The sequence below is a fragment of the Mizuhopecten yessoensis genome, unplaced genomic scaffold (assembly GCF_002113885.1).
Source record: "Mizuhopecten yessoensis strain PY_sf001 unplaced genomic scaffold, ASM211388v2 scaffold9309, whole genome shotgun sequence".
NCBI lineage: Eukaryota > Metazoa > Mollusca > Bivalvia > Pectinida > Pectinidae > Mizuhopecten > Mizuhopecten yessoensis.
In genome coordinates, this window is record NW_018407983.1 from 261,629 (window position 1) to 287,179 (window position 25,551).

A 25,551-nucleotide genomic window follows, 5' to 3' on the forward strand; every position below is an offset into this window, starting at 1 on the left:
TTATTTAAAGTCCGCATATAGATATACATGTATTTTGTATAGGCACTCAGATTTTTCAAATGGGTCTTAAAAACAGAATGAACTGAACATTGAGAAAAGGAGTAATAAACTTTGAAATATCATACTGATTTGGCATTGCTGTCAACATGACATCAACTTTCATTACACACAAATAATATAAAATTTAAACCGATTAAGACTACTGAATGAGTTTCTTCATTACGAATATTCTGACGTTAGATGTTGTAAAATTAAATGAACATCTTTAACATATATAACATTTATTACCTGCGACCTCACAGATCAGCTGAAGACCTTGAAATTCGTTGGCTACAAGAATTTCTGTGGCGTATTTATGTATCGTCAACCAGCCTAGCCATTCCAGAGGGTCACTCATAGAGTCAATACTCCTATGGAACAAAAACAATTAGAGTTATCTCCCCTATCTTGTGAGGAACAGTGACTGATCGTTAAATAAAAACTCATATTTCTAAAATTGTTGACAAACAGACAATAACAATTGAATGAAAATGGATGGAATAAAGCTAACTGAAATGAATGCATGTAGGTATATGAAAATAGTAATCAAAACGATCATGTTACAGCGATGGATTTCGTTTCTACAATCGGAATTGATACACGTACCAGCTTAAGTTTTTCAATTAGGTAATGCTATTTTATTCCTATACAGGTACTTACTATAACAGTGCATAAAAATGGTATAAATATCTGCTGCATGTATATACACTAAGTAGTTCAGGGTGGATTTTTTTTTATTCATTAACTACAGCAATTGATACACTTACATACCTCAGAAGCCCAGAGCCAAATAGGAACGAGGCGGTTAAAATGAGTGTAACGCTATTGACAGCCATTTGGCCATTCTTAAACACTGCCATTGCACCCACAGCCATAATTTCACCTATCACGTGAAGGAAGAAAACCAGGAACAAATAGACAAAGAACTTGTCTGGGGTTGGCTTCAGGCCCGTAACCCTGTAATGGATGAACACACTATAGATTTAATACGAAACCACAAAAAGCCGTCTTTGTAAATAGAACGTTGTGGTAAATATTCTTCCGTTCAAGGTACATGTATAGGTAATATTTTCCATATCGTCTTAAAAAGGTTTTACATGTAACCATAACATATCATTAGTTATTATTGAGTTAATCAAAAGGCAAATGAAGGATTTGAAAATATGACATTGATGGCTTACAGTAAACATAATTTCAAAATAAGACTGCCGTAAAATAAAACGACTGCAAAAATGAGCCGGGGATTCCTTACTGAATATGAAAATAAGCCGCGGCTTAATGTCCCAGATTTTTAAAGCATCTAAATATAGCATCGATGAGGATAAACACATCGATACATCTTAAATGGCAATTCACTTACTGATATTTGCAAGAGAGGTCGCGTTAAGAGCAGTTAGTTAAATCTATTCAGGCTAATAGCAACCTAGTAACTAGAGTTTAAAGCCTGCTGATACTGTCGCGTCGTTATAAATTTGGTCGTCAGAATATATTTTTCCGAACGCTAATTATAACTTTATTTTTTTAAGAATTACGAAATTATCTATATCAATGAAGACAAAAGCAAACACAAACAAACTCATTTCACATATACATTTCAATACTCACCAGTAAATAATTGTGCTGAATATGATAGAGGCAATTAAATGGAATGGTACTGCGTGCATCATGTAGGCGGAGATGAATGTCAATGGCGAGTACAGACCGTCCTTGTGCTCCCGGAAGTAAACGTCTCTTAAAGATGGAACTATGGGTAACACAACCATAGTGCTGCCATTGAATTGTATGCATAAAGCATTTTAAATAAAATCGAGAATTAATTTCACTTGATGGCAAATTCACGTTAATAACGTTCTGACAAATAAAGGATTTGCTGCAATATGTCAAGAAATACTATTAACCCATAATAAGGAATTTGTAACAGATAACACAGAGATGGAGACCGTCATTTCCGTCATGATAGATAACGGAGGGCCAAGTTGATCAATGGTGTTTAGCTTAATGAGTGATTAGCACAAAATTTGTGTATCTTTAAAACACGAACATTAACTGAGTTCAAACTTTAAATAGAGCAGGTACATCATAGACGAATAAAATTACGCACAACAGTCTTTAACCTTGTTCATTGACATAATTACTAGCGGTTGACAAAAGTCGTTCAACAGTGATTAAGCTAATTATCTTTTAAACATCCGGGCCCTTGTCTTAAAGGGCTACTGTAACAACTTCAACGTACATTTAAGTCCCCAAGTGAAACAACTAACACTAAAACAGGCTATGGAGTAGCGAACTAAATGTTAAGTCAATATTCATGGGAGATTGGTATGTTACGTCAGAGGAAAGGAAAATGTGCGAAATCCTAGTCGTCAAGTGTGTCAAGTAAGCTAGAAACGATTTGCTGCATTAAGCTACTTTCGATTCTTTCATGTCTTTACCGATTATTGTTTATGTATATAACATTTGACTCAATACGTAATTTCCTAAAGCAAATAAATACTAGAACAAAACCTTTACCTCCACAGTTTTCTCATTATCTCAAGCATACGTACAAAGAAAGGCCGTGTTGAAGGCACCCACGTACGCAGGAACAATAAGAGTTTGGTACATGAGGCCGACTCTGTCCTGAATGCTCTTTTGATCAAACCTCAGTCGTCCAAGAAAGACGCAGATGAAAGGGATGAACAGACTCAGTACAAACAAGCGTGTACAATAGGATGATCGGTCCCGGAACATATTCACCGTCATCCGTCTTCAGAATCGGAAATAATTTAAAAAAAGACAAAAATGCAATGTGCAGCTATACGGGTACTACTGTAACGCATGAAGTGTACATTTTTGTTCATCTGTTATTAGTTGCGATTGACAATTCCCTTAAACAATAGTCTAAAGATATCTATCACATTAAAGGTTTCCATTTCTCTTCACAGACATGCTGATACTGATCAACAAAGAGTGACGATATCGGTATGTAAAAAAACCAATAGCAGATTGATCAGCTACATGTACGTTTTCTACAAACAACGGGACCATAAACATTAATGTACCAATCAAATTTAAGATACATTATTTGTAATTAAAAGAAACAATAACAGAAAGATACTGATAACTTATCGTTACGACTTCCTAAAGGGAAACAATGGCAAACACACATTGGTCAATTAAAAGTTATAATATATTCAAAACAATACACTAATCACTAGATTGCTACAAAAAAGGAAATTTAAGATAGGAATCTTTGAGTAATTACTTTGATGTAAGCAAACCTTGTTTATCATTTCGATTCCCCACATCCTGCTGTGGTTTGTTTTTACATAAGTTAACCTGTATGTGTAAAGTAAGGGGTCCATTACACATGTGACTTATTTTGTCATTCGGTATTCATAAATATACACACGTATTCAATCAGATAGCTAAATATGGTTTAGGGATATGCTTCATGTATGTATGTACGAAAAAATATAGTGGAATCCCAGGTGTTTTGTCTGCAGTTGGATAGGTACCTCACGGATAAAATGTCAAATCACAAATATTACAAATTGGATCACCACCGGAAAGATTAACATAGCAGGTTTCCCATTTTTTAAAATTTTTGAATTAGGCTTGGACAGTGATAATACCACCACAGTGATATATATATATATACATAATAAGTCTTACTCAGACAACTATACTGACATTAACATACAAATACCCAATGGTTTTCTTGCCCTATTGCGATTGTATCCATGTCTAGCTATGTACAAAAAGGTTGCGATTTTGTTATCGAATGCATCACCTACTTCAGGAGTGTTGCCATTATCCGAAACGGACCAGGACCGCTGACAGAAGTGTTATTCCAACGACCAGTATGAGAGTTGTCCTCATACACTGTTTTGTGCAAGGAGGCATGTTCGGGGGACGACAGGAATCGAGTCACTAACCGATTCAGAACAACCTCAGTGTTCTGCTGTCGTGTCTTGTCTCGCCTGTCAACGCTCACCAGGTCAACTGTTAAGTTAAACAAAATCATATGAGCAACAACTCAAGCATTAATACATGTATATATATAACATTTATCTCGAAAATGGCAGTCGCCTCATTTGCGCTCTTCATGGGGGAGACCAAACAAAGATTGGAAATAAACATTTTGAATTTAAAAGAAATACTGATACTGAAAGAGATACTCTGGGGAATTTAGCGTTTTCTGTAACACACGTGTCATCCATTATGAAATATATTACAATTAAATTAAAATAACATGATTTTTTGTTTTGTTTTTGCCTTCAGGTTAAACTATCAAATTGTGATGCAAAATTTTAAGTACCAGGAATGTCATAATAATCGATGTCAATGTTCAGTATGCAAAGTAAATAATGCTTTAGTAATTTGTTTTGCAATTTTATGAGTCATGATTTAAAACTCGTATCCCGATGAGTAATATTCAAAGAACTAATTTAAAAATCGGAATGAAGATATGTAAGTGGGATATTTTGAAATTGTATTTCGGCCATTTGAATATTGAAAGGAAACGTTCAAAATCACATGCGAGTCACTTTGGAAAACCAAATTAATATTACAAAATAACATATTATTCCTCTAAGTTCATAAGTTCATTTGTTCATATATTTTATTAGTTTTGCAAATGAGAAAACAAGTTCTGTGATTTTTAGATTAATAAGAGTTTTTTTCATTTTTCAAATGAGCTAAATTTGTTTTAGACATTATAAAGGAAACCGCTATAAATGTAAATGTAAATACCTACTGTTTCCGAGATAATTAGCCATTTCGGTAACGTAATTCATTGGTAACCATTGACCTCTGATCCCACTACCTCGGAAGCTGTCAGTAGACTAGATTGCATGAAAGGCTACACTATTTTAATGTATATGTGTATACAAATTACCTTTCGTATCCGAGATATTTAGACATTTCAGTAACGTAATTCATTCGTGACCTTTGACCTTCGACCCAAGAACTTGGAAATTTGTCGGTGGACTTGATTTCATTAATCCCTACAATATTCCAATGTATATGTGTATACAAAATGCCTACCGTTTCCGAGATATTTAGCCATTTCAGTAACGTAATCTATGTGTGACCTTTAACCTTTGACCCCGAGGAAAGTTGAAACCAGACAAAAAACCCAGTTATATATGTTAAACATTATTGCTTCTGGTTTTTCATACCAAATTTGGAAGGAATTGATTACAATTATTTACAATGTAATGGTCTAGAGAAGATTAATGAACCAAGGGCCATAACTTCTCCAAGCTGCAAGGATTGTTGTTATCAGCAAATTTCATTCAAATCCATCGATCAGTTTAGGAGGAGTATACGGTACTACATTGCGTCCATAGACGGACGGACAGATGGACACCCTGATTTCAGTATACCCCGCTAACTTCGTTGCGGGGGTATCATTACATGTCCAGAACAGTTATATCAAAATTTGATGTTACGAAAGGACTAGTGATATGGTCACACGCTCCTCAGTTTTAGATCTATATTCCTGATAGTAGTAATATACCTCTTCATAGCTAGTGAACGAGAAAATAAGCTCTATATGACGAGAGTACATGTATTGATAAATTTTCAAAAGTATGTCTTTTCGTAACATTGAATGTATGTGAAGTATTCCTTATACATATTATAGCTTTAATGCTTTTTGTAGAATATGTTAACGTTATCATATCATTTTGATAACTTAGTTCAATTTATCCAAAACACATAGATGAGTTGTGATTTGTGAATAAAGTCTTCCGAAATGACTTTTCATCACTTAGGGGACTTGCTGAAGCTTAGAAAGACAAGAATGAACTGGAGGATATGGATTTTAATGACCGACTGAATGCCGGCAAGTGATTATTGGTATGATTTATAGATTATTTGTTTATATAACAATATAATGTTTCCGAACTTATCTTAGTAATATATAATATTACATTATTGCTAAGTGGATTTTTTTCCAAAGTTGAGATATTGATTGCTCTTTTCACTTAAAAAGATATATATAGTACCAGTAAGGGTTTTTTTAAATGATAAGCTCACCGTAGAAGTCGAGTGGATTACTAAATTGTGGACAAGGATAGCCTTCTTTGGTGTAGAATTTCAACATCTCGCTCGGAGTTCCAGCGAATGCCAAGAGGCCGTCACTCAAAAGACAGACCTTGTGAAAGAGTTTGAAAAGATCTGACCCAGGCTGATGAACAGTAACCGCTACTAAAGTTCCGGACTCTGCAATTGTCCGCAGTCTGTTCATCAAGGCTTTAGCCGTACAACTGTCGAGTCCGGTCGTAGGCTCATCCAACAGAAGTACTTCTATAACAGTTAGATTCTAGACCTAGCATAGATAGAAGTGATACATCGCTAGGGAAAACTCGCCAAATCAAAAATGCAACATGTTACAAACAACACAATTGAAATTTATGCTGCGTTGCTAGGGATAAGCGCCACCCTACAATTAAGCAGAGTTTACATTGATTGAAAAATAACTGTGCATAGCATTACATATATATCAATTTAATGAAGTTATGTTGCTAATGGAATGGAAAAATCAAATGGCACTATTAATATAAAATATCAAATTGTCCTCATACGATGATATAAATCTCGCAGACATTATGCAGTATCGTGATGCAATAGACAACTTACTGGTGTCGTTCAGTAGTTGTACACCGATGGTCACACGCCGCTTCTCTCCTCCAGATATACCCCTGATTACGGATCCACCGATCTTCGAATCAGCGACAGAGAACAGACCCATCTGATGCATTATCTGCTCAACCTGTACAAAGAAAACAAAACATCATATTCATCAATGGTCAAATCATGTGATGGCAGATGAGAACATACTGACGATAAAGTATAGCTTATATATTACCATACACTGTAATGTCCTTTTTACGGTTTCTGATTTTTGCAGATTTGCTAAATGGCCAATTCTACAAATTATATATTTTTTGGGCAAATTTTGGGTCTCAAATTCATCAATATATAGTACTACAAAAAGGATAAATACTTTTTATGAATTTTGCATTTAAATATTTCGCGGTTACCGCTAATTTTGCAAACATTAGTATCACAAAAAAAGAACTGTTACAGTCACTAAATATTAACAGGAAGCTGTTGGTGTCAAATAAATGCTTATTGGATTAAGCCACTATTATTCAAAAGTTGAAATGTATTTTGTCTACATCTAAATACTAAAAATGTCATGTTATCAAAAAGCTATTCAGTGAAAAAGAACATACACAACTCTTGTGTCAACTCGTTAAATTAAGAATATAAAGTACTACATAACTTGAAATAATACATATTCTTGGGGCCAAAACTTGTGGTTCCCAAACACTCACAATTGTTCATGAAGACACGAATTCGTGGGTCACGAATACTCACTCATACGAGGAATATCTTCAAGGCAAACTTGTAATTAATTCGTGTACCTATGAATTCGTGGATTAAGAGTGACTACGAAATCAACGAAAAATAAAACCCCAACGAAAATGAGTTATTTCAAATTAAAACCCCAACGTAAATAAGGGATTTCGTGGTAGGCATTGATGCATGTTCAAGGTAAATCAGATACGCACCTTCTCTTCCACCTGTTCCTTTGAAGAGTCGCCTGGCATGCGAAGGTATGCAGCGTATGTTAGTGTCTCTCTGACTGTCAGGTTCGGAAGCAGACGATCGTACTGGATGACGTAAGCAATGTGTTGCTGGATGTTACTTTCGGTGCAAGGTTGACCATTGTAGACCACAGCTCCTGATAACTTGCCATCAATTCGCGACGAAATGACGTCCAGCAAAGACGATTTACCGGCACCTTGTTAATAACACACACGATCAATGTTATTTAGATCATATGCCAAGATTTGGAGTTCTGGTAAATATAAATTAATCGGTATAGGTTCTTTTCCGTATTTCAACAATAAGAATGTAAAATACATATGAATATTTTCAGACAAGTTTTAAGTTATCATAAATTTTGCCCTGTTTCTCATTCATTGTTAACATTTTAAACCTTTTTGTTATATGTATTTAAAAATATTAGAACCTCTCACATTAAATCATTGAACAAAATGTAAAACTTAACAAACCGTTAAGAGATTGTTCCATCAAATCACATTGTTTGTATGCAATATAACCGTTTCTAAGGTCTTGCGACAAAAATGCATTTATAATAACATTAAAATACCAAAAATCAGTGTGAATTAATATTGAAAACGGGTAGTACTTTTAAAATGTCGTAAACAACTGAATTTAGTTGAAATATAGTATTTCTGTGTCAACTTCTGTTACAACCTCAGCACACTGGCTTGAAACTTGATTCTTCTCGGAGTGAACTAGATTAACATTGCAGTATCACTGATTTAGTAGAAAACGTTTGTTTAATGTAATTCTTTCCCTTTTTCATGTTTTGCCCTATGTTTCGGCGATGCATTGTTCGAATAAAGGGCACCTCCTTTCCATGAATATCCTGAAGTAAGTTTTCTTGGCTAATGTTTTTGACAGTAAGTGTGTTGAGGTCATTTTGTTAATCGTGCAAACACAAGTTACCTGAACTTCCTAAAATCGCCGTGAGTTCCTCTCCAAAGTGGAGGTCGATATTTTTGAGGACGTTTTTCAGTTGTTTTGACCTGCAGCACAACCCTTTCCACCAGGGACCAATACGTCTATGTACACAATACGTCACGTCCTTCATCACCAATGACGACGGCCCGGTGGTGGTAATAGGCTGGACAGAGATTCTAGTCCTTTTCATGCCAACCATCTCCTCTATCTTATCAGCTATCCTCGAATCATGTACCTGTCCATATAGAGAACGAGTTTTAAAGTACAAAATACGACCGCAAGTGTGTTTAGGATATACTATACGTTATAGTGACATTGATATATATTTTGTCGTTATAACAATACTTTTGCAGATGTTTCACTCAATCAGTAGTTGACGGGATATACAAATGTATATTGTCAAAATGGATAGGTGCCGCTGTGTCCGAGTGATAAATGATTCTGTTCGTCTACGATCACTAGACCTACACGCTCGCGGGTTCGAAACCTACGTAATGCAGTCGCTAGGTTCTAGCCTGATTTTATAAGATTGTTTATTACTGACTTAGTTTTATTTGAAATGACGGAGGAAGCAATTTTGTAGTCAACGTTGAGTAGAGTAATTAGTCTCAAGGTTTTATTTTATATTTAATTTGGACTTACCTTCTTTTGGAATACATGTAATCATACCTTGAAGTTGAGTAATAGAAAAAAGCTTTTCTTCATATGCTTGATTTTGAGAATTAATAAAAAATCTGTTTATATCTGACCTTTTTTTTTTTTTTTTTTTTTTTTATAAAAGTCTACAGTGAACCCATCCATTTCAGGATATTTATTGTTATTCATGCCTTGCAGTGATTTAAGGCATTCTGGATAGTTAATATTTCCTTCTAATTGGTTACTTTGTTCAGGGGATAGTTTATTTATAAATCAGTTCTTCATTAAAAAAAATCAGTGTCAACTTTGCCATTTGTAATTGTACTTGCATAAAGATTTTAATATAATTTTGATTGTTCTGCTTAAATGTCCTGTATATCATATAATTCATCTCCAGTTTCTGTTATACTTTTGGGGATTAGTTTTTCTTGATAATGACTTTTCTTCTAGATTACAAAAAAATAAACTTCTTTCCCTATCAACCTTCCATTTTGATTTAGCTCTTAAAACAATCCCTTTTATTTTATCCACTCTGATTACTCTAAGTTCATTATCCTATTCTTCAATACCATCATACTGCCTATTATTTTCTTGCTGTAATTTTTCCAGTTTTCCCTCTTATCATTGATTTTAAAGTTTTCCATACTAATTTATCATTTATTGCAAAAGTCCTTTAATTCACATCTTCTTCAGGATTTGGAGCATACATCTAAAGTAGCCCTGATTCATTTTTTGACTAGATCAACATAATCTGGGTCACTTAACGAACTCTTATTTAATTGCCATGTTCCTTTTCCCTTTGATTGGTCAATACAGTTAACAAATAATGACACAGGAGAATGATCTCTTCACGACTGCATTTTATGCTCTTTTGCAAAGACGTCATGTAAAACGCAATATGACATCATAATGAATGTGACAATTTTGGTATTTTAAGTTTAACCCGCCCTGTTCCACAAAGAAATTAAAAGGTACAGATTTCATTATCACACAAAGACGGAGGAGTTGCATTCCTGTTTAGTTGCAATATGCAACCCGGGCAGAAGGATGACAGCAAGCCCGCTCCGGTTTGATTTCAAATTAATTTCAATTAAAAAAAGTGTTAATTATATTTTCTACAATTACCTGCTGTGTTTTTGAACGCTATGCCAATTATGTGTCGAATGAACGGTGTAGAATCACACAACAAACCATTGAAAGTCCCCCACGTTTTTTTGGGCTGTTGATTTGATGAAAACCAGACTTTTCTACCGAGAGTGACATTTTGACCTGAACTACTATTTTTCCGAACGCGCTCGCCTGCAAAAGTCACCTACGACAGAATGTGACATTGCTTTCCTTCTGCCGGCGGTCAAGATTGGCAATATGTTGATATTGTGTGGAAAGGAAAGGGGTACAGATTTTAGTCAATCTAATAACTTACCCAAGTGAAGATGTCGACTCACCCGCTACTAATACATGAACCATCTCGTCTAACTAAATACCTTACCCACCAGGTTTACCATTAAACACCATGACAGCCCCATCCAAAGGCAGATGTTTACAATACTACTGACGATTTCAATTCTGACGATGATTTGATAAAAAGTAAAATTGACAAATTCTCTTTTTCACGAACGTGATTTTAAAAAAAATTGAAAGAGGGTAGACAAGTTAACCGAATTCCCAAACATTTGCTAAACAAACGCGTATCCTGATTTTTCATGAGAACCTTAACTGGGGAGGAATACGAAATTTACCTGTACCTGAAATAAAACAACCACAGCTATCAAATCAGCTCTAGCGATCATGAAAGTGACAACATAAAAAATAAACAGAAAATGTTAAAGAGGGATCGGAAGATGAATTGGCAAAACCGAGCTAACGCTATCTCCGATGATGATAAAATGAATTATATGAAACCAAGCAACTAGTTGTTTAACTTAACTCAACTAGGGGATTCAAATCCCGAATCTCTTCCCAAAACTATGTTGTTCAACAGTACAGTTTAGTTTTGTATGAGAGGGGTTACAGGACATCGCGATATAAAGTGGCGGATGTCACATTACGCTTAGTTCAAATGAATATCTGGAATTTAAAGAAATGCAGACTAAAGCTATGCCCGGGAGTAGCCTGAAAAATGTCAGGTCAGTTCCTTTCTTGTAACGGGAGACCCTCCAGAATCCCTCCCACTACCAAACAGGGATGTACAAAATATACGTGATAGCCGGTTATCTTCTTATTGCATTGCAGTACCATTTTTGTCGATAAGGAGCAGGCATTTTCGATAACTTACAAAAGGAAAATGGAGCACATCTGAATTTATATATTCCAGTTAAAACAAGTTTCAATATTTAAACAAACAGATATACAAAACGTGGCCCAAGTTCTTGCCTTTGACCCACTCTATCCTTCTATATTGACTATATACAATACATAGCTACTGATGCGTTAAATGTGTTTATACTTGTCCTGAATGGTTACATAATGAACGTTGTTTTACCGTGCGTGACTAACGAATAAAATGATAAATCCTTTATCACCAGAACCACAAAAATAGACAAAATAAAAGGGACATTACTCCTGAAACGAAGTGTGTATTGTGTGTTAAATGATATATTGATGTACCGCTGACGTCATGAGAATACCCAAGTGTCAACAACACCATGCATCTAACACAAAACCACCGATAGCACTACGGCAAAATATGAACAAAGGAATGACTTACATGACATCCTAAACAAGGTACGATTGGAATAAGACCCAGGTGTTCCGGAAGGGTAAACATCTTCTACTTCATCGAGGACACTTATCATACAAGTCTAGGCCAAATCCAAGTAATATCACGTTTTCATAGCGATAGATTGGTTAGTGACAACAAAACAACACGGCAAAAAATTAGTATAATGCCAAATTTTATCCTTCATAACACACAAAAATAGCTTACCTCCTGATAGGATCGTGATGCCGAACAGAAAGCTTTTTCTGTATTTTTCATCAACCTGCTTCTTTTGAAGTCCGATTGTGCATTTTGTTTTTGTTTTACAGCAGTCGACATATATTACGGAAAGCATGAGACTCGGATTAAACCTTTGAATACCGAATCTAGAAAGGGAAATTTTTCGTTCTTACGATTTTATTCCTATAAATGTGTACACATCACTGTATTAACTCATTCACCCCTGAAAATTTATAATGAACTATTCCAACCCTTGACCTGGAAGAGTTCAAATGTGTCTTCAGGGGTGAATGAGTTAATATCTGGTCATGATTGTTTTTCGTTATCCTACTCTTTCTAAATAAATGACTTCAACTGGTTTTTAGAGAAATGGATCAATAGATGTAGAAAAACGATTACTCTGTGATAACGTCATTATGTTAAATAATACAGGATACAAGTTATTCGTTTACGGTTTATCGTCATAAACACTTCAATCATAAGTCAAAGTTCTCATTATTGAACAACGAAGCAATCAAACTGATCTCCATGTCAAATATAGTTACTACTCAATTGTAATATTACATAACAGCATGATAGTAAGATGGGTCATAACACTTTATTTAGGAAAAGAAAATTTCAACAGACAAGATGCAATGTTGATCATTTTAATGATCGATTGAATAATTACTCACTGATCTTTTAGTGGTAACTCTCCATCTACACGTAATAGTGCATACTTATATAATGTACATTACGTCTAGATTAAGAGTCACAGGTATAAGTGCACACTATTTCGCCACCAGACTGTATACCACTGCCGGTCGTTACGTGTCACTAATCGACATGTTAACTAGTGTTTGTAAGAGACATTTCCAGTGCAAATAGATTAGGACTACAATTGAGATATACAGCGTCGAAGCATTTACTGTAATTTGGGATTTAAACTTACATATAAGTTACCTTCCATATATAGCAGTACACCGCCTCACAACTTTTTATGTTTCGTTAATCAAACAGTTGTGTAATTGTTTTCGATATGATTTATACAGATAATCACCCAAATGCAAGTTGCAAGTGCGTTCCTTGGATTTTCAGTGTTATTGACATGGTTTGATGGAAAATATTAACTGAATAATCCTATTATATCTACCTTTAGTAGAACTATTTTTCAAACCGTTCCATAAAACATATCACTCGTGATACGTTTAACTTGATTGTGATGCTCTATGAGTAATTAGCAACATCAGGATATAGACGAAATTGAGAGTGTGACACAGAAAGGTCATTTGCCTGCGCAAGTAAAATTATATGGCACCAAGATTTTCAACGTGTACGAGGGTCATTCGTTAAATTCTGTAACCACACATAACCGTACGAACGGGCAATACAATAGTTTAGCGACTTGTTTTTTGGTTTAGTATTGTTAAACGTCCTATCGACAGCTGTGATCATTTAAGGTCGGCCTCCCCTGTGTGCAAGATGCATGCGTGTAGTGTATGCGTGTATGTTTTTGGAGGCTGCGATATGTTCGTGTTTGTCTCCTTGTGGTAGCCCGGAACTGATGCCGACTTTATAGTGCTACCTCACTGAAACATACTGCCGAAGACACCCAGCAGGCCACCCCATCCGGTCACATTATACTGACAATGGGCTAACCAGTCGTCCCACTCCTAAATTGCAGAGCGTTAAACAGGAGTAGAAACTATCATTTTTACAGACTTTGGTATGTCTCGACTAGGAGACAGAACACAAAACCTTCCTCACAGGGGCGAACGTTTAACTAAAGGCTAAAAGTGCGGCATTTTCAAGGGAGACATTAGGAAGAATAAAGTTGTTTAGAAAGAAGAGAAAAGATAAGATCCTAAATTAAGTCGCCTCTTACGATCTTGCAGTGGGGGCAGCAGCTACAATTATAACGCCCTACCTGCAGCGACTTGGCCGATGTTTTCAAATGGATGAGTAAATTCAAGAATGGTAGAGTTGACTAGAGGCATGCTACTTGTTTCAGCATCAAAGAAGATAATTACTGCTGTGAAACAATAATTAAAGATGATGGTAGTTATGTTGTTTCTGAAGTAGCTCCTAGGATTAACATTTCATAGGCAGTACACATCACATTCTGACCACGTGCTTGAATTTGAAGAAATTCTGTGCCCAACGGATTCCCCATTTGCTGACATCTGAACAATAGGCCAAACAATTTAAATGCGCGGAAGACATAATAACAAAAGTACGGTTAGTGCACCTCGAAAAGCTATCTTAGTTATTTACAGTGGACGAGACGACATGAATCTATTGCGTTTAACCCCAGAGGCACAAAGTCAAGCCAGGCCAGTGATTGCAAGAAGTATAAATAGCTGAAGCTTTGTATGCCATGGTATTTTTCAAATCTAGTGGCCCTGCACTTATAAGTTTTACAAAGAACTGAAGTCTATCCAAAGCTTCTACATCCAAAAGCATCCAAGAAAGGATTGAATGGCATCCAGCTGATTAATTGATAATGCCCCATCTCACAAAAGGAATATTATACAGGCGTTTTCAAAACAAGAGAAGGTAGCACAGACTGACCACCCTTCTTTTTTTACCAAATCAAAGTCCCTGTGACTTCTTCTGTTTCCTTTACGGAAGAAAATGTTCCAAGGAAAACATTTTGTCTCTAGGAGTGCTCTGGATAGTGCAATATTCCAATGTCTCGGAAGTAAACCAAGGGGGGACTTCGAGAGTGCGTGTCTGTGAAGAGGGAACTATTTAAAGGAATGTAATAGAAAAAATCACAATGTACTTGAGATTTCTGCCACTAGTGACATATTGTTTTTGAATAGACCTTGTATGTAACGTTGCTTCAATCGCATGTGTTACATGTAAGACAAATTACAGTACATTTCGGAGAAGGGTCTGAGGCGTACCTTTATCAGGCTACGGCTGTTCTGTAATAATAGAAGTTAGTGTTGGCTCAAAGATAAACGATACAAATATACCCAGCTTAAATGTGACTGGATATCATATCATAAGATTTAAATAAACGGCATTTTCTTAGCACACAGCAGCGTTCATATTAGAGACTGGTTTGGATTGGTACCTCCTTCAGACTACATCTGGTACTATTTAGTTGCTACTTAATGTTTACTTGTAGAATCACAATATGTATATAATTAAATATATATATATATATAAAGAAAACATTGAGAAGTCCTTGTGTTGGAATTAAATATAAAAAATAGAACAAAAGACAGAGATAGCGTCTCTGGGCCTTTCTCGGGTTGATTCCTCGTTCATCAGGAGACTGTTTATTTTGAAAACAGGTATTGTGAGGTCATAGTTGTTTACACAAGAAAGTATGACGTCATCAATAATGCAAAGTCATTATGACGTCACAGAAGGCATACACATAAATCCATGACGTCAACAACAATACAAGCTAAATTGTGACGTTACATTACTTAGACAAATGCATAACTTTATGATCTTACCAACAATAAAAAATACGGGAGATACAAATTGTTTCATTTACGGCAACAATAAAATATGAACAATAATATTTAAAGCACAGCAATTGCTTAAAGCATGACACGTTGAATTTAATGTGAACTATTCAGACTGGGTTTCAACAGTTTCATTAACTCCGACTCCTTAACTTCCCTCTTTATCACATCAGATGAATGCATTTGGTAAATAGGGAACACTTTGAAGTTATTGTTAGCACAGTTATGAATATGTTTGTTCACTTGTAAAAATCTAAGGTCATCATGGATTGTTTGTTGCTTGTGAAGAGTCATTCTTTGACGTAGTTCACNGATCATAAAGTTATGCGTTTGTCTAAGTAATGTAACGTCACAATTTAGCTTGTATTGTTGTTGACGTCATGGATTTATGTGTATGCCTTCTGTGACGTCATCATGACTTTGCATTATTGATGACGTCATACTTTCTTGTGTAAACAACTATGACCTCACAATACCTGTTTTCAAAATAAACAGTCTCCTGATGAACGGGGAATCAACCCGAGAAAGGCCTAGAGACGCTATCTCTGTCTTTTGTTCTATTTTTTTTTATAGATATATATTTATTTATATATTATGAATATTAAAGGCGTCTGGATATCCTAAGGTTTAAGTAAAAGATCCACTATATTTAGAAAGAAATAGCCCATTAAGTTTAATTGATAAGGGAACGGAAACTGAAAAAAGTTTCCTAAATTAAATCAAGGTATTCAAATAGTATAAACATATAAAATTGAACGTATTGATTCAAAACGAAATAGGATATATATCTTGTGATTTGTTCAAAACATTAATAAAGGAATTTTTATTTTGTTATCTATTGGAAAATTGCATCAGTAATGAAGGTAGTATATAAACATATATATACTTGATGCAATTTTTTGTATTCTTTATTTTTTTACATAGCTGACTATGTAAAAAGAGTTCCTAGAGTGAAGTAAAATACACGTGGTAAATACGGAACACTCATGTGAGATACCTGTATTTCACATGGGCAACCTTCACTATTATAACTAGTATATCAATCAGATGACGGTGTAATATTATGATTTATGATGTCACCATCGAAAGTCCGTCGAAACGTTGTTTGACTGACTGTGACAATCTAGTCGGTGACAAGTGACACCAACCCAGGAACATTAAAAATAAACAACAAGCTTGCACTGAGGATATTACATAGATCTTTAAATTTAAGGTATACCTTTGATATACATATTTTTATTCAGTTCTTTCAAATATGGCCTTAGTTTGTGAATATGTTACATACATTTAGTATTGCATATACATTGCCAATATCGTGTTTTACTGAACCATCCGATTTAAGGTGTAAGAAAAAGAGTCAACCAATGTGTAAGTACATTTGTACGATGGATGTGGTATTGGGAGATTCTACACTCAGGTTATCAAAGCTTCTGTTGTGAATCAAATTTCTACACCCTCGGGTATAATTGTCCTATCTAACATACCTACATACATTGTATGATTAATTCCGTCAATCTCACATGGACATGACATATCAATGCAAAGACAATGTGATGACGTCATTTGTCCATAAACTCTGTGCCCTCAAGTGGGATATTTCTATCATTCATATATACATATGATAGAGTAATAAATTATCAAACTTTTGACTGAATTGTCCTCTGTTGAGCATGTTCAAGTTTCACTGTCACCCCAAGAGTATGATTTCCTTGTTACCCTATGGGTATGACAGATTGCACGCAGAAGTAAAATTTACTACATTTATGACGTCAAAGAAACAATCAGATATGACGTCGTAAACAAAGACAGAAGAGGTCATGTGCTATCTGGATATTTTTTTTTTTTTTTACAAAAGCTGAAAACTATTGTTTTTAAACATACGTTATTTCTCTATCACACCCTCGAGCTAGAGGAAGATTTTATTAATCGTTTCTTTTGTAGATACATTATTTTCATTATTTATATCATTGATGTTACTTAACGACACTTTTGTACATTAAACACTGGAAATGCAAAAACATTCATACAGGATTGCTATTATATCCATTGTAGAAATGAACAATTGCCCATTTAAACAGGTAGTTAAATACTTACACACTATCAGTTACCTAAGGACAAGTTATATATCGATATAGTACTCGACCTCTTTGTACCAAACGGCCTCAAATTGCATTCGCGTGTGAAAAGTTTTATTGTTGTCCTCATGTGAACATAGAGTAGCAACTAAGTAAATTAGACAAAATAAGGAGTGTCAATAAAAATAAGATAATACAAAAACTTGAAAACGGAATCGGATTTGTGATATATGAGTGTCAACACGCCCGTATACGCTCCAGTGTCTTTTGCAACTTGTCGAATGACAGATCTACTGCACTGTTTGAAGGTTAAATTGATGAAAACATCCTTAATCTCTTTAAAATGTTAACATTTATATTTGGTCGGTCACTTGCTTTTAGAATAAATGCCCTGCTTACTTGTTCCGCTCGAGGTTTTCCTGGTTATATTTGTATTCATTTGGGACTTCACTGAAAATCAGTAATAGCTATCACGAATACGGCCAGTTTAAGTTATCAATTCCTGCTTTAATTGGGTTTGTTGCTAATTTGATAAAATAAATATTCATGATATTTAATGTGATGTTATCGTTCTATTTCACTAAAATATACTTAATGTGTGTATTGTCCTTGTTTTCATGGGAGACATGTTTGAAGTTTTAAGCATTTTCAAAGAAAGTTATATTCATTGACAGATTATACAATTATAGTTTATAATGAATTTTAGGATAAAAACAACTTTGGGATTAATAAAACATTAGTTTGTTCACACACTAAACGATGCATCCACTCAACAGGGCAAAACAATCCAGGGCAAAAATTCTCTGAAGGGTCATCCATTATTTGCGAATTTCGCAAAACGTGAGAGAAACCAGGATATAAACATGATATAGAACCACCATCGTCTGCTATTACGTCATTTGGTTCAAGAATCATCATCAAACCTCTGCTAAAATGTAATAATGAATCAAAAACATTTACCTGCATGAAATTATATTTAATTAACCAAAAAACAAAATGATTCCTTTCGGTTTGATATTTTTATTAAAAAATATGAAATAAGTACACATAATATATATGTTGTGAAAGGGGATCTTAATGCTGTTACAAAAAGAAAAAACACTCACACAGGTATTGGATATTTCTCCTGATTTGCCATCAGTGGACTTTTGAGTTTATATTAAATCTACATAGGGCTTTATGAACCTATTTCGTACCAACATGATGTATAAACGTTTCAAGAAGGACCCACTATGTCTCTGATACACTCCAATGACTATCTGATTTGATAATCATAGAATGACAGAGTACTCAATATGGATTTGCTCAGCTGTCACTTCATGATTGACAGCTCGGCTTCGGAAGCGTAGATTATTCAGTTAACATCAGTTAAGTTTGTCATTAGACTTGATAGGCAGTTTGGGTTAAAATATATACTTATATTTGAAGGGTTCGGTAAGGAACATGCTTGAGACTTATATTCAGTTTGTGTGTGAGGTTTTTAAGGATGTTTGTCCCACTACACTGTGTTTTTCCTATATACCGTAACCTACTCATATTCCGTTTTCACCCCATATAACTGTAGAACAGTAAGGTAAGCATACTTGCTGCTATGACCAAATAACTCAATCGGCTAAAGCGATAGTACAGTATAACAATCTTAAGTCCAGGGTTCGAATCCCGGTCTAGACTCATTGAATTTACACTCAAAACACTATTGTTGATTATATTATGTTTCTTTAATCTGTATTATTTCTCATTAAAAGCATGGTTTTCTTTTCAGAAAAGATTTATCAAAGGTGGTGTCATGCCGGAAAACAGTTTTAAACACTAAGTTACAGTTGTTGGTGGTGGTTACGGGATCCTTGGAAAGGGAGAAAAAAATAATCGATGAATAAACATTATATAGAATGGGCAGAAGGATCATTTAAGCACTGATTTTATACTTTGATCACATTATCTTTACCTTGTAGGAACATTTTTATGTTACAGCCCACTTATCGTACTGGTATACAGCTGTCGGGTGTTAAGTGTTAGTTGGTGGTCATATAATGACCATATAACGTATCTTAAATGGGCAGTAACATCTGATAAAACAATTGTCCACTTAGCAGAAAAGTAACATGAATAAACCATTGTCGCTGTATGTTACATGTACCGTGTTTTATTTTTATAGTTACCTTAACTTACCATTTTAGTATGTTCGATCATAAAAGCATTAACCAAAGCAGTCATTCAAAATACAAACCATTGCGTACATTATTTTTGAGACTTTTGTTTTGACACAGAGATAAAGCATCCATCTAAAGAGTATATTATGTTTTTCAATAAACTATTCGTCTTTTTATATTTTATTCTTTGATATAGTATAAACAAATATACAATAACAAACAAATATCCAGTTGTCGCATTCGTATAAATGACACAGCATAACCCTGATGGCAGCAAAACGACTAAGTGAAGTTTTCATTCCTGAGTAAGCAAACAAAGGAAATAAGGGATAATAATCATAGACCTCTGGTTCAGCCCGTTTTCATATCGATGTAATTAGACAGGATTGCATGTGACGGAAACCAACGTTTTGCATTTTAGCACATTTTTGACAGTTAGCTATCGAATTCAATTAAATTGAAAAACTAATATTTTTCACACTGTGACTGATAGAAAATAATATTTGTCACTTTGTCAACATATTACTTGAGGTATAAAGAAATCCGAACGATAACATCTACTCATTTCATTTAATGCTTCTTATTTTGTTTTCTTATAAAAATGAATTGACGGTAGAATGAGTTAATATTTTGGTACACCTTTGATTTAAACGCTAACGTATTTACATAAACATAAATTACATAAACGTGATCAAAATTTACGAGATATTATTACAAACCTTCCGCTCGTGAACAATATCGGTATTCTGCCAAACTCATTAAATATGTAGTGCATTCAACCGGAAACCATTAAATATCCTATATAAAGTGTAATGGTAAATAGATGAGCTGTATTATCAGTTTACACTATCTTTTTAACAGGACGTTTAACATGATAACATAATACCAATAAAATTCACCAGGATGTATAATGAAATCGATCTTACCGTCATCATCCTCATCTTCAAAAGATCGCTGCAATCAGTATGAACCCTTCTGATATGTACCGTACATATGATTTTACTCTGAACATATGTAAATATACACATATATAAAGCCCAGTAATGGGTGATAGATAATTACTTAGTATACGTATATGTCAAGGGCGGAGCTGATACGCAACAGTGAATACATGCTTAAATCACATGTGTTTTAATTTGCCTGTCAGTGACGCTGCACTTTGTGAACTTTACAAGTTACCTTTTAATGAATGAACAATAAAGAAAGTGATAAAGACAGATGACCTGCCGATATCACAGTGTATACTATTATATAATGAAGTGTCGATACGTACGAATTAATCCTGTTCCTCCATAAGAGGTCAATACGTACCGTAAAGGTAATGGTGGATGTACACGCATGGATTTACCATTAAGTGAATATTCCAGGATATGGTAGACTACATTTTGTATCTATGTAATAGTCAGTGAACATACATGATTTTACCATTGAAGATCGTCCGTTCTATGATGAGAGGATGCGTAACACTATAAGGGAGATGGTGGAAGGACATTCGTGGTACCATTGAGGGATCATTCTAGGACAAGAGTATAATGTAGACTGTTTATCTTATGGTCAGTGAACATATATGTTTTTTACCATTGAAGATAATCCGTTCTAGGATGAAAGGATAATATACTCTGTAATGTTAATGGCCAGTGGAAGTTCAATAGTATAATATTGATGATCGTAATAAGAAGAGACGACAGTTTTACATCATCATCATCAATGTATGATCTAAGAACATATACAGATTTACCAAGGAGGATTTTACTTGGAAGAAGAATGATGGATATTGTTGAGCAAGTGTAATTGCGAGTGGGCGTACGTTACGATAGTGATCACCATTGAATAAAAACTATATTTTGCTGACGATTAACATAATTTTGTTTGAATATAGCTGAGACCTTAAATGATTGTGTTAAGCTTATAGAGATGTGATAACGTGGAGTTTTACCATTGGTTCTCTTCATCTGACGACCTGACACAACAAAAAGAAAGGTAAGATAACCTTATGTATTTTTACTTTGTATTTCAATCTTCAGGTTTCGATTTGTTTTCTCTGATTTATTCTTTTACTTGAATTGTTCTGATGATATTTTTTACAATGGAATTATCAGCCGAATTATCGTCACATAAGAAAACAAAACAAATGAGAGATTTCATATTATGTAATTATTATGATGGATTAGAAACATAAAATGAAGTCTCAACATTAAATTGGATATGTAATGGTAATATTTCGAAATACCGAATGTTTTGATAATCTTAAATAGAGAGACATTTTCCTTTTTACAATAATTACATCAACCTAATGTTCAATCACTAATTGAGTAAAAGTGATATGTAAACTGACTCTTTTTCCGTTTTGATATTGAAAGCATTATAACGAATACTCTCATCGTGCGTGGAGCTAGATAGACATACAAAGACCCCACGATATAAATACATTGTACAACAGAAGACAGTGATCGACAGTCAATTTTATTACCAATAGGAATATTACACAAAATATTTTAAGTACAAGTTGGTGTTTATTTGTGTATGTAATTCAATATTTTTAATTGATATATGCAGTACATCACTGGTGATAATTTAAACAGAAATATTTCTGATTTTAGCGATATAGTTGAAATATTACGGAAAAGCTATTTTTACCAATATCACGGAAAAGCTATTTTTACCAATGTACTGTCAACATATTTTATTATATTGAATGGTCTATATTGATATATATTTGGGGAATTCTTTCACATAGTAAAAACATATATCACATCCCTTTCCACTCACTCAACAACTATAAACAGATTGATACAATATCTCTCCTACGACCACCCAGTGTCATAATCATAGAGATATTGGGGATATGTAAAATACTATCTACATTTCCATCTCACAGAACATAATCCTTTCAATCATTTAGTTCTAGTGAACCTTTGTCACGTGTTACTATGGAGACGTGTGATCATACTCGTTCAGTTACACGATATACCTGTTTTATCTCTCAACAACATACTGACGACTGTTACAGTCGTCAGTTGGTCATTAACTCTCATTAATTGACAAATAGTTAAATATATTAAAACACTCACTGATATGTTTCAGACAAGAGATAAAAAAAACTAACACAATAGCTGAATGCGTATAAAAAGGAACCTTCTACGTTCGGAAACTTCGTGTTTCTAGATAAAATTGCTTGAATAATGAACATTGTGTATAACCAGAATTGTAAGTATCTTTAAAATCAAGTATGATCTATAAAATATATCAAAGTATAATTGAAAAGGAATTGATTTTTTCAGACAGGGGATATATCAAAAAACCAAAAAACATTTTATATTTACCAAAACTGATTTTAAAAAAATTCTAGAATATTTTGCTTTTTACTTAGTCACAAAATACGCAATCGTATTTTTTTTTACCAACTGACAGTAAACCTCCAAAAAAAGAAGTTTCCGGATGTACGAGGTTCCATCATACTGACAGGATATGGCAATTAGGAAATATAACTAAACGTTATCACAGTCCGCTTATCATATTAACTCACTAGTGCGGGTTACTAATCCCGCCATGGTGACAGGTATTGACTAGTCTCGCCACTATGACAGGTAAATGGCTAGTTCCGCCATTGTAACAGATATTGACTAGGTCCGCCATTGTGACAGGTATTGACTAGTTCCGCCACTTTGACAGGTAACTGACTAGTCCCACCATTATGACAGGTAATTGACTAGTTTCGCCATTGTGACAGGTAAATGACTAGTTCCGCCATTGTGACAGGTACATGACTAGTTCCGCCGTTATGACAGGTAAATGACAAGTTCCGAAATTGTGACAGGTAAATGACTAGTTCCGCCATTATGACGGGTAAATGACTAGTATCTGTTTACTAAATGATTCACACTAAACCTGCATTATAAAAGACCTGGATTATAAAATGTAAAAAACTAGTATATGTTACTATCATTTGTGTATCATAACAGACAGAACACCTGTACCGGTATTATAACAGACAGAACACCTGTACTTGTAATATAACAGACAGAACAGTACGTTGTACCTGCATTATAACAGACAGAACAGTTGTACCTGTATCATAACATACAGAACAGTTGTACCTGTATCATAACAGACAGAACACATGTACCTGCATTATAACAGACAGAACACCTGTACCTGTTTTATAACAGACAGAACAGTTGTACCTGTTTTATAACAGACAGAACAGTTGTACCTGTATTATAACAGGCAGAACACTTGTACCTGTATTATAAAATACAGAACACTTATACCTGTATTATAACAGACAGGACAGTTGTACCTGTATTATAACAGACATAACAGTTGTACCTGTATTATAACAGGCAGAACACTTGTACCTGTATTATAACAGACGGAACAGTTGTACCTGTATTATAACAGACAGAACGGTTGTACCTGTATTATAACAGACAGAACGGTTGTACCTGTATTATAACAGACAGAACGGTTGTACCTGTATTATAACAGATAGAACTCTTGTACCTGTATTATAACAGACAGAACAAATATACCTGTATTATAAAAGATAGAACAGTACGTTATACCTGTATTGCACCACACAGACCAGTTGTACCTGTATTATAACAGACACAACACCTGTACCTGTTTTATAACAGACAGAACAGGTGTACCTGTTTTATAACAGACAGAACCGTTGTACCTGTTTTATAACAGACAGAACAGTTGTGCCTGTATTATAACAGACAGAACACCTGTACCTGCATTATAACAGACAGAACTCCTGTACCTGTTTTATAACAGACAGAACAGGTGTACCTGTTTTATAACAGACAGAACAGGTGTACCTGTTTTATAACAGACAGAACAGGTGTACCTGTTTTATAACAGACAGAACAGGTGTACCTGTTTTATAACAGACAGAACAGTTGTACCTGTTTTATAACAGCCAGAACAGTTGTACCTGTTTTATAACAGCCAGAACAGTTGTACCTGTTTTATAACAGCCAGAACAGTTGTACCTGTTTTATAACAGCCAGAACAGTTGTACCTGTATTATAACAGGCAGAACACTTGTACCTGTATTATAAAATACAGAACACTTATACCTGTATTATACCAGACAGAACACTTGTACCTGTATCATAACAGACAGAACACATGTACCTGCATTATAACAGGCAGAACACCTGTACCTGTTTTATAACAGCCAGAACAGTTGTACCTGTTTTATAACAGCCAGAACAGTTGTACCTGTATTATAACAGATACAACAGTTGTACCCGTATTATAACAGATAGAACAAATATACCTGTATTATAACAGAAAGAACAGTACGTTATACCTGTATTATAACAGGCAGAACACTTGTACCTGTATTATAACATACAGAACACCTGTACCTGTATTATAACAGGCAGAACAGTTGTACCTGTATTATAATAGATAGAACAGTACGTTATACCTGTACTATAACAGACAGAACAGTTGTACCTGTTTTATAACAGACAGAACCGTTGTACCTGTTTTATAACAGACAGAACAGGTGTACCTGTTTTATAACAGACAGAACCGTTGTACCTGTTTTATAACAGACAGAACAGGTGTACCTGTTTTATAACAGACAGAACCGTTGTACCTGTTTTATAACAGACAGAACCGTTGTACCTGTTTTATAACAGACAGAACAGTTGTACCTGCATTATAACAGACAGAACTCCTGT

General features: G+C 34.6%; 1 protein-coding gene across 1 annotated transcript; it reads right to left on the minus strand.

Annotated features, from left to right (window-relative positions):
* Window positions 1–704: 704 nt before the first annotated feature.
* LOC110457791 (ATP-binding cassette sub-family G member 5-like) lies at window positions 705–20,830 on the minus strand. The gene is made up of 9 exons (XM_021509193.1): window positions 20,776–20,830; window positions 8,572–8,821; window positions 7,605–7,837; window positions 6,667–6,799; window positions 6,064–6,333; window positions 3,816–4,023; window positions 2,586–2,785; window positions 1,645–1,783; window positions 705–996 (listed from the first exon to the last, which is right to left on the minus strand). Exons 1-9 carry the CDS (start codon window positions 20,788–20,790, stop codon window positions 774–776), a joined length of 1,671 nt encoding a protein of 556 aa, XP_021364868.1. The 5' UTR covers window positions 20,791–20,830; the 3' UTR covers window positions 705–773.
* Window positions 20,831–25,551: the final 4,721 nt, after the last annotated feature.

What these genes read in the sequence shown, in the direction of transcription:
- LOC110457791 (XM_021509193.1), bottom strand. An exon ending in GGCGATTTTAGGAAGTTCAG is followed by an intron (nt 7,838 to 8,571) that starts GTAACTTGTGTT and finishes GTTATTAACAAG; the next exon opens with GTGCCGGTAAATCGTCTTTG. An exon ending in TTCAGCACAATTATTTACTG is followed by an intron (nt 997 to 1,644) that starts GTGAGTATTGAA and finishes CATCCATTACAG; the next exon opens with GGTTACGGGCCTGAAGCCAA.